This window comes from Humulus lupulus, chromosome 5 (assembly GCF_963169125.1).
Source record: "Humulus lupulus chromosome 5, drHumLupu1.1, whole genome shotgun sequence".
In the NCBI taxonomy this organism is placed as follows: Eukaryota; Viridiplantae; Streptophyta; class Magnoliopsida; order Rosales; family Cannabaceae; genus Humulus; species Humulus lupulus.
Window position 1 is genome coordinate 109,663,554 of NC_084797.1, and position 16,337 is coordinate 109,679,890.

Consider the following 16,337-nt stretch of genomic DNA (forward strand, 5'->3'; position numbering starts at 1 on the left):
TAGGGCATACAGTACTCATTTAGACAATACTCCTTGTAAGTTCATTTATGACTTACGAGGAGCATGGATACAATGTTGTGGATATAGACATAAGGAGTGGTGGCAAAATGACAACCTACTTACTTCCAGCATCCCCAAAAGACTTGCAATTAGATACAAGAATCAAGCAAGTGTGGTCAGATGGTCAAAAAGTATTACCACTAAACCAGAAGGGTGTCTATGTTTTCAATCACTCTAGCATAGAGTACAAAAGCATGATTTGGAACGTCCTACTTCATCCAATATGACATACTCATACAATTGATACTTCTCAGTTGGTTGACCCCATCTTTAGTGTAATTAATAACAAAGTAATAATTTCCTCGTGAGCTAAGCCACCAAATGTGGTGTGCAATTTAACTCACATATCTCACTACGCATTTCAGCTGAACCAAAAGGAGTGTATTAGTGATTATTTTTACAACCATTATCTCCTAAATGTTATCACTCTTTCTCTGTTTCCACTAAATTAACTAGAAGAAAAAAAAGCTTGAAAAACACATGCCAACTACAATAGTACTGTTGTACCCTAATTTCAGCACGAGTCCTTCACTCAGCTCGGGTACAACTGGCAAATAAATATACAGAGAAATAACGAAGGAAATGATATATGTATATTATCCACATAAGCAACAACAGTTTCACATGGGAACGTGTGGTGATAGGCGTTCTTGGTCTGACCCGAGCTACAGACATGAAGGTTGTGAAGCACAAGCTCATGATATTCAAATGGATGTCGAAGTACGAGCTTGGATAGATATCCAGCTCATGATAATTCAAATATATTGCGCACCCGCAGATCCCTAGAGTCTCAGGTACTTTTATACGATTATTTATGACCAGCCTGTCATATTTAATGTCCCAGATATTAGGAGACCATTTATTTTGTGATCAAATCATATCCCAGTATAAATGGGAATTGTTTGTATTAAATGTAATAAATATGTAATTCCATGATTGACTCACGCGGTTACCCAAACCTGTCCATGGAATTTCTCTATAAATACTAAGAATATTGGACAGGGAAATGGACGATTATTCTGTAATACTGAAACTCTGCCAAAATAGAGAGAGAAACAGCAATAATATAGACTCGTGGACTAGGTGGATTTTAACCACTGAACCACATAAAAATATTTGTGTTCTTGTGAATTCATTTCATATTTTTGGTTTATTATTAAGCACTAATTCAACCTTATTATTTCTTCAATACACTGCTGGCGAAAAACCGCGTCAACAGTTTGGTGCTTTCATTGAGAGGACGAAATTAGTGCTTTCATCAAAATCCCAGTCAAATCTCATCATGGTGGTCACTCGCTCAATGCACGACAATGAGATAGAACAGCCTGGTGGGCAGGAGGCCCATCATACCGCTGTTTCAAACAAGCATGGCCCTGAAGTTCAGCAACGTCCGGGAAAGTAACCGGCGGGACATGGCGATACTGGGAGTTCGGCGTCATTGCCACCGAATCCAAACCCAGACTACTTGACTATAGTTGAGTTGGAAAATATGCAATTAAGAAGCCATCTTGCTAAGGCAAATAGGCAAATTGAGGAGGTCTTGGCTCGGTTACCCCCTCTTGCAACCGACGTTAATGCCAGAAAGAGGCAAAGTGGGTCTCATAAGTCCCACAGAAATAACCAATCCAAACCAAGTCGGTCAGTCAGAACTGCCACCCCAAGTTTTGTGCCCACAGTGCGAGATCGCCAGAATGCTCAACCTAGTGGCCCTCATAGGGGTCATCAGCACGTCAGTCAATCTGTTAGAACTGTGACCCCAAGTTCGATGCCTCCGTCACACACGCCTGGGAATACCCGTGGCAACCCACGAGGAAGGGCTGGAATAGGCTCATAGAGGCAGAATGTTCCAACTAACCCTCCTGCGTCACAATCGGATCGTCAAGCGCAGAGAGCTAGAAATAATGGGGCAGAGCAGAGGTGGGCTAATTTAGTTCGCCCTGATGGGACAAGGATTGCCTCGCCAATAAGGCATCCCCCGTCACCTATTAGACATCCAATGCCACCTCAGCCTACACGGGACATTCCTGCTTATGGAGACAGTAAGAGAAACCCTCCTCCATTTGCCCATACCTATGTCCCATGGACACGTGTTGAAAATCCAGATCCTTGGCCTCAACTGCGAGCTATAAGCTTCGCAAATGGAAGTTATTGGACTGAAAGTCATCGAAGTGGTAGGTCTAAGGGTGATCTAAGAAATCATCTAAGCTCGACACAAAGCCCTCGATATGATTCACAGCCTGATCTGTGTGATCGCCTGAATTCGCAGAGAAGAAATTCATCTCGAGATGAAGGTGTTAGTCACATTCTTCAAGAGGGAGGTCCTTCCGAAGTACGTGATAATGGGAATGCCCCACAAAACCAAGCCCAAGCTTGGAGGGACAACAACCTGTCAAACGTGTACGATAGGATGGGAGTTGTTGAACAGCCCCAAAATAACCTAGGGACTAGGGACCAAACCCTCGAGAGGTTAGCTCAGATGGAGGTGAAAATGAAGAAGCTTCTATCTGAAAAAGACAAAGACGATTGTGACTTAGAGGATGAGCTCGAGCTTTTCGCTCCAAATATTGTGATGACCACATATCCGGTAGGTTGCAAAATGCCACACTTGTCAAAGTTTGATGGAGATGGGGATCCGTCTAACCACCTTGGGATGTTTAACACCATGATGATGGCCCACAATGTCGGACCCGATCTAAGGTGCATTTTATTCCCCTCAACTCTGATCGAGCCAGCCAGGCAGTGGTTCAAACAGTACAAGAGGCATTCAATTAGCTCGTGGAAAAAGTTTTTTGTTGATTTCAAGATAGCATTCAGGGCTTCCCAGACAGCTCGAATTATGGCTGATTCATTGGCTAATGTAAAGCAACAACCTGGCGAACTGTTGAAGGCATATCTAAGTAGATTTTCCAATGTCACCGCGTGAGCTAGCGATGTTGACGATGGCTCCAAGCTCATGGCAATGAGGACAGGAATCCTTGTTGGAGGCAACTTGTGGCAAGAATTACAGAGAAAAGGAGTTAATAGTGTGGACGAGTTCTTAGCACGAGCTCAAAGATGGGTTAACCTGGAAGAGGCGCAAGCTTCTATCACAGGAACCAGCAAGATCCCTATCCAGCCCGTTGGAGCAGTAACGGATGTTACAGCTACGACTCAAACTGTTACCCAGAATAACTAAGGGGGGAATAATAAGAGGAAGGGAAATGGTGAGGGTGACCAGAGCAGAACAAAGAAAAATAAGTCCGGGGAAAAATTCAAGCCTATTTATGCAACCTACACTGACCTCACGGATACTAGGGAGCGCACCTTCCTAGCCAATTCTACTCGCCTTCCATGGAAGAAGCCAGAACCATTGAAAAACCAAAAAGCGAAGAGAGATCCTTCGAAGTTCTGCCGGTTTCACAATGATATCGGTCACAACACTGATGACTGTAGACAGCTGAAGGATGAGATCAAGACCCTAATCAGGGCAGGACCTTTGGCCCAGTACACCCAAAACTGAGTGGTCCCTAGTCAGCCCACTGGACAAAATCCTCCGTCAGGTCCTGAAGCTCCAATGAATCAAGCCGGAGTTCAAGCGAATCAGGACTCCCCTCCTCTGATAATAGGGGGAGATATAGCCACCATTTTGGGAGGACCCCATCTGGCAGGCACGAGCAGGGGTGCCCAGAAGAGGTACATTACCTAACTAAAATCCCATAACGGAGTGGAGTTCGTCCCGGAACAGCGGTTATCAAAACAACAGCGATTGGAAAAACAACCAATCTTATTTACAGAAGAGGATGCTAGTCACGTCCAGTTCCCACATAATGATCCTTTGGTCATAACCGTTCAGCTCACCAATCGAAGAGTACGGAGGACACTGGTAGGTAATGGGAGTTCTGTGAATCTACTTTTTAGGTCTACCTTGGAAAAAATGGGGTTGTCTGTAACAGAACTGAAGGCGACCTCAATGATTCTGTACAGATTATCTGGCGAAGGATCAGCAGCCATTGGGACAATCAAGTCAATGGTAACATTGGGAGAAGGCTCGCAAATTGTCTCCAAGTTACTCGAGTTTGTTGTGATCGACTGTCCAGCTGCATACAATGCAATTTTGGGCCGACCTGCGTTGATAGCATTTGAAGCCATAACCTATATCCGCCACCTAGCAATCAAGTTCCCCTCAACTGCGAGGATATGCACCATCAGAGACGATCAGCTCACTGCCAGGGAATGCTATAGCATTTTTATGAAGGGAAATTCACAACCTGGGCAGCAAGCTATGGCCATAAGTGACGGAGGTGAGGAGTCCCAGGAAGTGGAAGACACGTGTGGGATGGAAGAACCTCAAGAAGAAAAGGATAGCGACGTCGTCCCACATGATGACATTGACCCACGAATGGGCGAGGACCGGTCAGAGCTCCAGGCCATTGAGGAGCTCAAGGAAGTAAGTATAGACCCCAAAGAAGCTTCAAGAATTGTTAAGATTGGAAAAAATCTTGATGATAAAAGGAAGAAGTAGTTGATCAATTTCTTACAAGAGAACCTGGACGCCTTCGCCTGGTCACATGAAAACATGGTGGGAATAAGCCCGAGTTTAATCATGCACACTCTAAATTTGGACAAGAACTTGCCTGCAAAGTCCCAAAAACAAAGGTGTTTGGGAACAATCCGAGCTGAAGCACTGGAGGAAGAAGTGGCCCAACTGTTAAAGTGTGGGTTTATTCGTGAAGAAAAATACCCGATCTGGATTGTCAATCCCGTGTTGGTCCCAAAGCCAAATGGGAAATGGAGTACCTGCATCGATTTCTCTGACCTGAACAAAGCTTGCCCCAAGGATTGCTTCCCACTGCCAAGGATTAATCAATTGGTAGATGCCACAGCAGGTCACGAGCTCATGTCCTTCATGGATGCGTATTCTGGATATAACCAGATCGCAATGAATCCTACGGACCAAGAACATACTAGCTTCATGACCTCGACTAACGTATATAGTTATAAGGTCATGCCCTTCGGACTGAAAAATGCCAGAGCTACATATCAGCAACTAGTCAACAAAATGTTTGCTGATCAGATTGGGAGAAATATGGAAGTATATGTCGATGATATGCTTGTCAAATCCAAGACTATTGATAACCATGTATTTGATCTGAAAGAGTGTTTTGAGATTTTAAGGAGGTATGATAAGAGGCTGAATCCCCAGAAGTGTACTTTCAGAGTAGCATCAGGAAAAAATTTGGGATTCATAGTCAATACAATAAGGATAGAGGTGAATACTGATTAAATCAGATCATTGTTAGAAATTCCCCCACCTAGGTCCCGTAAAGAAGTTCAAAGCCCGACGGGAAAGGTGGCAACCCTGAACTGTTTTATTTCAAAATCCACTGAAAAGTGTTTGCCATTCTAAAACTTGCTCAGAGGAAACAAGAAAATTGAATGGACTGAGGAGTGCGAGCAGGCATTCCTCGACCTAAAAACACACTTGGCTGAGCCCCCAGTATTGTCTAAGCCGATGTCAGGAGAACCTTTGTTCCTTTATTTGGCCATGACAAAAAATACAGGCAGTGCCGTGTTAGTTCGAGAAGAAGACCGTGCTCAAAAACCAGTGTATTATACAAGCAAGAGACTTCTCGGAGCTGAATCACGGTATCCACTAATAGAAAAGATGATGTTCTTCCTGATATTGGCTTCCAGGAAGCTCCGACCATATTTCCAGTCCCATTCAATCAACGTCATGACCAACCAACCTTTAAGTTAGGTATTGCAAAAACCTGAAACGTCAGGACGTCTTTTAAAATGGGAAATTGAGCTCAGCCAATTTGAGATATTGTACGTACCACGGACCTCAATTAAAAGTCAGGCCCTTGCTGATTTTGTGGCTGAATGCACTGGATTTCAAGAGGAGCTTTTGAAGGAACCGGTGCAAGAGTTGTGGAAAATATTCGTAGATGGATCATCGAACAAGAACGGATCAGAAGCTGGGATCATATTAATCTCCTCAGAAGGGCATCGATTCCATACATCTCTGAGATTCGGATTCGAAGCATCTAACAACGAAGCCAAATATGAGGCCATACTGGTTGGATTGAGGGTGGCGAAGGAACTAAAAGCGAAGGTCGTCCAGTGTTATAGCGATTCTCAGCTCGTGGTTAATTAGGTTTTGGGGGAGTATCAAGCTTGAGGCACCAGGATGGCGGCTTACCTAGCTAAGGTTAAGGGGGAGCTATCTGAATTTGAATACAGTACTGTCGAACAGATACCTCGCGAATAGAATTCTAATGCTGACGCTTTGGCAAGGCTTGCCACCACCAAGGAAGCTGAGACCTTGACTGTAGTGCCAATAGAGTTCTTGGAGAGTTCGAGCGTGACAGAAAAAATGGTAGAGGTCGAGATGATCGACACAAGGCCGACCTGGATGACCCCTATAATGGAATACCTCACAACGGGAAGGCTGCCTGAGGAAAGAAAGGACGCAAGAAAAATACTCTATCAAGCTTTGAGGTATGTGATAGTGGATGGTACATTATACCGACGTGGGCATTCATTGCCTCTCCTACAATGTATGTTGACTGAGGAGGCAAAAACCATTCTGCAAGAAGTGCATGAAGGCTTTTGTGGAGATCATGCTGGGGGGCAAAACCTAGCATTGAAAATATTGAGGCAGGGTTATTTTTGGCCCACTTTAACGAAAGACTCCATCTCGTATGTTCAGAAATGCGACAAATGCCAGTGCTTCGCCACAGTTTCCCGAGCTGCTCCAGTCGAGCTAACGATGATCTCATCCCCGTGGCCATTTGCAGTCTGGGGAATCGACCTAATAGGATCGTTACCAATGGGCAAGGGAGGAGTTCGTTACGCGGTGGTGGCAATCGATTATTTCACGAAGTGGGTAGAGGTCGAGCCTTTGGCAACAATCACTTCAAAGAGAGTCTTGGACTTCATGGTGAAGAATATTGTATGTCGGTTTGGGCTTCCTAGAAAGATCGTATCGGACAATAGGACCCAGTTCGACAATGATCTCTTCACTAACTTTTGTGAAAAAATACGACGGTATTAATATTTTCTCCTCAGTAGCATATCCATAGGCCAATGGGCAGGTCGAGGCTGTGAACGAAACCCTAAAGGCGAGCCTTAAGAAGAGGTTAGACGAGGCCAAAGGAGTATGACCCAAACAGCTCCCACGAGTACTTTGGGCATATCGAACTTCTCACAGAACCTCCACGGGACACACTCCATTCTCCTTAACTTTTGGAAGCGAGGTTGTCCTTCCAATCGAAGCTATGGTAACCACTCACATGCAAAAGACATTTAGCCAGGAATGGAATGATGAATTACTTAACACATCTCTCGACCTGATTGATGAGAAACGAGAGGATTCACAGTTACAGCTCGCCCATTATCAACAAAAAATCACTCGTTACTTTAATTCTAATTTCAAGAGACAAATTTTTGGATTAGGCGACCTGGTTCTCCGAAGGGTCTTTCTGGCGAATAAGGATCCCAAGGATGGCATTTTAGGCCCAAACTGGGAAGGACCATATCAGATCGTGGAATTTGTGCATGAAGGAACCTTCAAGATAGCTCGGCTTAATGGGGAGATAGTCACACGGACCTGGAACGCCATGCATTTAAAAAAGTATTATCAATAGTACGGTCATCCATGTAAGGCTTAATTATAAAATCCATTTAATTAAATGAGAGATGGATTGTTAAATAATTTTTCTTGTTAAGATGGTTTTAAATAATTTTTCCTGTTAAGGTTGTATTAGCTCGTGTATTGATGTTTGTAAAAGCAACCAAGAAAGTATCTACATTCTGGTTACTTGGGGGGGCATATAACCCGAGGTGGATCAGAATAAGATTACTTAAAACCCTAGATACAACCAGGTAAAAAACTACCCTAGATACAACCAGGTCAGAAACTTAGAAGCTTGGAAAATTTATTATTCGACGGCCTTTTAAGAGCTCAAGATGTCAATAAACCTAGCATGAACTAAGTTTAAATCACTTAAAACCCTGGATACAACCAAGTCCAAAACTTAGAAGCTTGGAAAATTGAATATTCGATGGCTTTTTAAGAGCTCGAGATGTCAATAAACCTAGCATAAACTCAGTTTTAATCATTTAAAACCCTTGGTATAACCAGATACAAAACTTGGAAAGTTGGGAAAATTGTTTAAAATCAAGGGCTTTTTAAAGCTCGAGTTATCAATAAACCTAACACGACCTAAGTTTAAAATATTTAAAATCCGGGATATAACCGGGGTCCAAGACCTGATTCTTCATAGGTATGATATAAATTAACACATAAAGTTCGTTTATAACCGAGCTTAAAATATCTATCCCGATCTAAAAATTGATTCCTAGAATCTACAAGTCTAAGGAGTCATAAACATGAGAGATAATAAAGGAAAGATGAATAGATAAAAGAGATTAGATATATAAATTGAAAATAAAATTGTCTCGAGGAGAAAAACCTCGAATTGAGCCCAAAGGCAATTGTTTACAAACAAATATAAAAAAAAAAACAAAAAGAAAATGATTGTCACAGAGCTCCTCCAGGCTGCTCTGAGGATGTGACCTCCTCGCCTTCCTGCTCGCCCGCTGCAGAAGCATCCCTCGTTTCTGACGGTTCTAGCAAGATCCAAGCCTTTAATTTTTCAAGGTACGGTTCCCACAGCGCGGGAGCCATGAAAGAAAAGTTGCCATCCTGGTTAAAGGCCAAGCAATGGTACAACATATCTTCCATGGACGACAATGAGGCCGCCTTTTCTTCTTTGACTGCAGCCTCGGCCTCGAGCAGTTTTGCCTTGGCTTCATCAACCTTGGCCTAGAGTTTTGCAGTTTGAGCCTGGAGAGCAGCCAAGGCAATCTTTGCAGCTTGCTCACTTTCCTGGGACAAGGCGAGGGCAAACTTGGCGTCATACTCACTCTTTTGAGTAGCCGCAAAGGCAACTTTGGCGGCCTGCTCGCTTTCTTGGGCAGCTATTAGGGCGATCTTAGCAACGTTTATTTCAGCCTGGAGCTCATCGTTTCTAGCCCTAGCCCGGGCTATGCTACGATGTTGAGCCAGGGCAGACTGCAAAATAACAAGGAAAGTTAGATGTATCCTTTGACACGATAAAAAGAAAGATGTCACCAAGGAATGATAACTTACTGTGAGGGTCATCCCCAAGGCTGACTCCAGGATGTTTTTCGGGCTCCGCTCCTCGATCGTCCTCAAGTCCCTCGAGCTGGCCTTATAAGCGTGTCCCACCATGTGGCTCGCTGTCTCGTACAGGATCCTCTGAAAAGCTTCAGGGATCCTCTCTAGATCCTGGGGATCCACTGGTATTCGGACGGTCGCAGCTAGGGCAGGAGGAGCTGGAGGATCAGCTTGTATTACTTGATCTTGAGAAGGCGCGAACCGAGGCGGGGGAGGTGGAGAAGGAATCCTCCTCTGAGTAACGGAAGACACCGGAGCTGTCGAGCTCGTGCCTTTCCCCTTAGCAGGAGATTTTGAGACATTTCCCGCAGCCGGAGGGGCCTTCTTCGTAAGTCCGGGCCTCTTCACAACAGGGCCCAAGCCGGTTTTCACGGCCTGGAAAGCAGTACAGAGGTCAGGAGCTCCGATTTGTTCCATCTCTTCGCCTGAAAAGAACAAAAGGGGATTATATCACAAATAAAGTCAAAAACATACATAAAGAAAATAAATAAAGATCCTACCCTCCGGGCTGGGGGAGGAGTCTATTATCACGACCTCTGGCCTTGGGATTACTGGAGGAGAAGGAGAGTCTACAACTAGTATTTCTTGGATCCTAGGAGGTTCAGGTTCCGGTTCTACCTCAGGACTGGACAAGTCAACGTACTGCTTAAATCCAGGGGCAAAGGCGCCCTTGAGCAGAGAAGGCCATGTCCTACGATTGGTTTCGTACTCCTCAATGATGGCGGACCTAAAATGTAAGGTATTATCGACAACAATGGTGCCCTTAGGGTAACTATTATAATGACGCACCACTAAGTGGTCTACACACTTGAGCAGGGTGATATTACGGTCTGGGTTGTGAGGATGACGATGGACGAGCTGATTTTGGTTAAATCTAACTAACCTAAAATCGGTAACAACCCTATCTAGTTCCCTATAGGGATATGGGTTACCTTGGCCAGAGGGGCCGGCTGCTGCCCTTGACGCAGCTCGCTCTAAATCGGGTTCCCGAACAGCCTCAGGAACCCGCCTCTTTCGCACAAGAGGCACCTCGTCCTCGCCTTCGATGGCCGACAAGGTGTAACGCCCTACTTCCTTAGAGCCGTTACTAAGTGAGTTTTAAGACAAAACAGTGTGCAAAGAACTCGCTAACCGAGGTTTTGAAACAAAAGTGTGACTAATTAAAAGTTAAGGCTGTAATCTTAGAAAAATGCGTTGTTTCAATAAACTTCTAGTATTAAACATTTGGGATCCCAAAATAAGGTTTGAAAACTATTTACATCTTAAAATAAGTTTACAATTGATCAGTTATAAAAATCATAGATTATTACAGCCATTTTCGAATAAACCCCCAACCAAAGCAGTCGGGCAGGCCAAACATGTACGCGTCGCTTCATGCTCTCCGTACTCATGGTTGATTGACTCAGACATTGCCCTTACCTGCAACACAGAGCACCCGTGAGCCGAAGCCCAGCAAGAAAACTCATGTAGAACATAACATATGCAATGTATACAGTTTATCATAACAGATGATCCACAAATAAACAAGTCAACCATTAGACTAAGCAAACACGGCCATGCCGCCCCAGAAACCTTACCAAAGCCCTGGGGTATCGGTTCTCACCGTAAGGATAACTCATGTATCCACCGGGCCCTGCCCTGACTATAGCATCCCATGTGCTAGGTGTTACTTCCGGCCCCGCTGCCGTACCCGGCCTATGCCGTTCTCGGCCCTTGCCGTTCAATTTACTATAATCACACATATAGTATAACACAACAACATTCCAACGAATATTAATTCATTTAAGTCTACACCCTAACATGTAAGGCAATATAGGGCCATGCCCGGCAATCATCTCATCATGCAATATAGGGTCGTGCCCCGCAATCACACTATGGGCCCACGCCCTATCCTACGGGTGATATAGTTTTCTTACCTGTATTCCGAGCCTCCTGATGCACTCACGCCGCGAGCACGGTCCTCTAGCACGAGCCTCTCCAATAACCTAGTCACAACACACAAGAAACACCCTCAACACTAATCAAATCCAAAAACCGCTTCCCGGGACCAATCCCACACTCTCGGGACTCCCAAATCCCTAAAACAATTCATCGGAAACACCCCCCGAACCCCCGGAGCAAAAGCTCAAAAATGCAAATTTCCAACCCCTGAAAATGGCCTAGCGCCGCGGCGCCCAGCAAGACAGAAAGCCACCCTCGCCTGGACACAGCCTCGCGCCGCGGCGCTCCCTCGCGAACCCAGAAAACTGGGTTTTCTCTTGCGTTTCCACCGAGCTAAAACCTTCCCAAATCATACCAAACCAATACCCAAACCCCAAAATCAATTTCAAACAACAAATAGACCATCTAACAACCCATAAACATCATCAAAGACATCCAAACACACAATCAAATCCCCAAAATCCACATCCTTGATTTCAATTTCAGAAAAATAAAAACTCAAAGTTCAAACTTAAATCATGCTCAAATTTCTTAACCCATAACATAATCAAGCCTTAAATGTGTATAAAACTCCTTACCTCATATGGAGAATCCATCCCTAAGCTTCCTTCATCTCCTAGGTCTCCAATTCAGCTCGTCCACTCATCTTCTTCTTCTTCATGCCCTAGCTTTTCCCTCTCTTTTCTCTTCTCTTCAAACTCTATCAAGACCAAAATGACTAAGCCCCAAACCGTGTACCCCATATAACCCAGCTGCCATTTATCTAATTCCTAACCAAATGACCATTTTGCCCCTCCTTGCCTATCCTTTCCTACCTAAACCTCAAGGGCACTTAAGTCCTTTCATTTCTATTTCATTTCTACCATTTTCTTTCTAAAACTTGTTACTCTCAGCAGTAACTAATGGTTACCCAGGTTACTAAATCTCCAATAACCATTACCCGCTAAATCTCAACTTAACCATAAAATTCCCGAGGTACCCCTAGGCTCCTCCCGAGCCGGGTATAGAAATCCCGTTGTGACTCTTGAGTTAACTAGCTCTCTAGGACCGTCTCGGCACGTGCATCACAATAATAAAACCACACTCACGTGGTACAATTCACAGAATACAATTATCACATATCAATACAGTTATGCCCAACATGGCCAAAATTACAATTACGCCCTTCAAACACGATCCGGGCCTACATGCATACTAATATACATAGTCATGCATATCAGATAAACAAATAGCCAAATAACATGCTTTAAATCATAACCATGCATTTAACTCATAAAATCACACACAAATCCCAACCTGCCCTCCTGGCACACTAATCAAGGCCCTTAAGCCTTATTAGCGATTTTGGGTCGTTACACAAGGCCTCTTCTTGAGAGAGCGGGACCTCGTGGATTACCGGGAGAGTAGCCCAGGTCCTTAAGGCCAACGTCTGGCCTTCGCGAATCAACTTACACGCCAGCATCGGGACGTCATTCACGATCTGGCGGTATTCCTTCTCACTAGGGGGCAGCCCAGATAATTTCTCGTACTGACCCCCAAGGGTCACGGACTTTGTCGTCCTCGCGAATATGGTTGCACGAGAAATAATCTCAGTTAATACAAGTACAAGGAAAATATCTTAGAAAGAATAAAATTTCACGAGTTGAGGTCAGAGAATAAAGAACTTACGAGGACGGATGAAGTATATGTGTTCACAGTTTCGGAACCCGTTCGACATAAAGAACAAGTCTTTATAGTCATTAGGGTGGCTTAGGAGCTCGATGACGGGAGCAGAATTCGGGAATCTGGTGAGGTAGTAGAACCCGTCACCTCGACCTCTTTGCACCGGGCTGGCCTTGAGACAGAAGAAGTATAAAATATCTACCGGAGTGGGGACATCCCACTCATGCCTCAAAAACAGGTATTTCAATCCCGCCAAAAGCCTATAAGAATTTGGGGGGAGCTGAAATGGAGCCAACTTCACGAAATTTAGAAAATCTGTGAAGTATTGGTCCAACGGAAGGAAGGCACCTGCCTTCAAGTTTTCGTCACTCCAGGCCGCGAAATCGTCCTAGAGTGGGGAACAGCTCCATTCTTCTTCAAAGGCAGGTCGGGCAATGAGGACTCCTGTCCCGACCTCGATGTTGTGGCTCAGCATAATCTTGTTTACCCTCCCCTGGGTCGTGATCTTGGAGATGATTCTTTCCGCTTCGAAGTAGGCGTTGGGATCAACCACTACTTCCTTTTCCACCACTAGACCGAAGTGGGGAATGGGAGACTCAGGGGCGACCTCCTTCCCTTTTTTCTTTTGTTGAGATACGAGTTGGGTGCGTTCTTCTTGGGAGTCATCAGATCGCGTAACGAACAGAATGACCTAATTAGTGGGAGACCTGCGAGTTTTTAAAGGTTATAGCGCAGAAGTACGGAGGGGAATGGTTTACTTTTGATGTACGAGTTGAGTTAGCCTCGGCCCCATCGCGTGATGTCACGCGCTACCCTAAGTTACGCGCTTCGGTTTCCTAACAGACCCCTGATGTTTAGGGATTCGTGTGTCAGAATCTCAGGCCACTACTTTCCTTGGGAGGCGGTTTAGTGCAAAACCACCCAAGAAGCGTGACCCCTAAGCAACCTGGTTTGGACCCTAAAAACTTTTCATCTTCTATATCCCGAATGGGTATTTTCTAAATTCTCCATGAATTACCCAACTTTACCCAGAAATTACCTAGTTTTATGAATATCGTAGTTCTAAGGATATTTTAGGACTTACTCATTGAATCTAAGTTGAAGTCTATTTGCTAAAAACATTTGGGAAATAACCTAATGTTGACTACGGTGAAGTGCAGATGAGCATGGTGAAGAAAAAAAAAAGAAGACCAGTAAAAGAAAAATGTCTTAAAAACCAAAAGACGAAGTACTTACAGTATGTTCTTCGATGAAAGGAGGTAGATTTTGCAAGGGAAAGCTCCTGGAAGACTCCTGTAACTGAGTGCAACGAATGGTTTTTGGGCTTTTCAGGATTCAGAGATACAGAAGAGAGAAAATATGGAAAATTTTCAAATGAAAGGTGGTGAAACTTGAAAATTGCCTACCATATTTATACGTAAACGGCATAAATTAATTTAGGCCATCTGATTTGGTTAGTACAAGATCCAAAGGCCATGGTTAAAAAGAAAAAACGGGGGAAAAAAGGTGACAAGACAATTATTATAGGCCTCGAAACTCGAACAGACGCCAATAGTGGTACGTGTCCAATACTCGAGTAATGGGCAGGCATGGTTTAATGCAACAGAAGTCTAAAAGTCCCTACTTTGAGGGTCAGAAGGTGACGTCATGAACCACGAGCAGGGACTTGGGGGGCAAATGTTGTACCCTAATTTCAGAATGAGTCATTCACTCAGTTCGGGTACAGCTGGCAAATAAATATGCAGAGAAATAACCAAGGAAATGATACTTTGAATTATCCACGTAAGCAACTCCGATTTCACATGGGCACGTGTGGTGATAGGCGTCCTGGGTCTAACCTGAGCTACAGACATGAAGGTTGTGCAGCACGAGCTCATGATATTCAAATGGTTGCCGAAGTACGAGCTCTGATAGATATCCAACTCGTGATAATTCAAATATATTGCGTACTCGCAGATCCCCAGAGTCTCGGGTACTTTTATACAATTATTTATGACCAGCCTTTCATATTGTCCCAGATATTAGGAGACCATTTATTTTGTGATCAAATCATATCCCAGTACAAATGGGAATTGTTTGTATTAAATGTAATAAATATGTAAATCTGTGATTGACTCACGCGGTTACCCAAACTTGTCCATGGAATTTCTCTATAAATACTGAGAATATTAGACAGGGAAAGGGATGATTATTTTGTAATACTGAAACTCTGCCAAAATAGAGAGAGAAACAGCAATAATATAGACTCGTGGAGTAGGTGGATTTTAACCACTAAACCACGTAAAAAAAATTGTGTTCTTGTGAATTCATATCATATTTTCAGTTTATTATTAAGCACTAATTCAACCTTATTATTTCTTCAATACACTATTATTGAAAAACCGCGTCAACAAGTACTATTATTATTTTCTTAAAATATTGTCACACATAATTAGACGACGATTATGAAGTTATCCAATACTATAAGAAAAAGGACTTCAAACAAAAATCAAAGCATTGAAACTTGATAGAAAAAAAAAACTGTACAAACTAACACTAAAATATCTGCTCTCGTTACTTTGTATTTTAATTTTCTCACTTAACAAACCCTCAAAAGTTACTTACCAAAATAAAATTTCTTACGTAGCTAATACCTATACTAATATGACCAATATTCATGCCAAATAAAATGTCCGGACAAAAATTAACTACTAAATGGTAATGCACTGTGTCATTCAGTAATCCCTACATTTAAAAAAAATTATTAATATTAAAAAATTTCCACCATATCTTATTCATTTCTTTTATTGCATTAAAAATAAAAAACTTCAGTTTCTATTAAGTTATTTTATTATACAATTCTGCAAGTGAACTATAATACTTACTTAGGAGCAATCAAATATTTACGTGTCCACAATCATAAATAAATCTCAACTCCTATCTAAATTTACTATAAAGTCCTCAACTGTATAATTTATTAAACGTAAAATTACGCTTCTACCCCCACTTATTACACAGCCAGTCAACACAAATCAGTTACACCAAGTAAAAAGCTAAAAAAAATCAAACATTTTAACACCAATCCAATATTATTATTATTATTATTATTATTATTATTATTCAATCACACAGTACTCATAATTTCCCCATCTTTTCTCAGAATTAGTAGAATAAACTTAACACCTACCAGCCATCAAATAATTTCGGAGGCCTGTATTATGCTAATTATTGGGCCTCGGTCTCAAAGAAACATGACCATTAGAAGAATTGAGCCATACTTCGGCCAAGCCCAGTGTAATATAAATTTGCTACGGGCGTTAAGAGAGAGACAGTGACCTTTAGTTGATGTTTCTCTTTTTCCCTTTAATTATTTTTAAAATGTTTAATTACAATGATCCAAACGAGTGGTGATCAAGAAATTGCATCACAATAAATATATATAAAAAAAAATTCCTGAACAAGCACACTAATATAAATGTTAGATTCAAGTATAGCTTCTCAGACGCGGAAA

At 42.9% G+C, this 16,337-nt stretch overlaps 1 protein-coding gene across 1 annotated transcript; it reads right to left on the bottom strand.

Annotated features, from left to right (window-relative positions):
- Positions 1–8,256: 8,256 nt before the first annotated feature.
- On the bottom strand, positions 8,257–10,177 carry LOC133780545 (uncharacterized). The gene is made up of 2 exons (XM_062220218.1): positions 9,197–10,177; positions 8,257–9,118 (listed from the first exon to the last, which is right to left on the bottom strand). Exons 1-2 carry the CDS (start codon positions 9,659–9,661, stop codon positions 8,870–8,872), a joined length of 714 nt encoding a protein of 237 aa, XP_062076202.1. The 5' UTR covers positions 9,662–10,177; the 3' UTR covers positions 8,257–8,869.
- Positions 10,178–16,337: the final 6,160 nt, after the last annotated feature.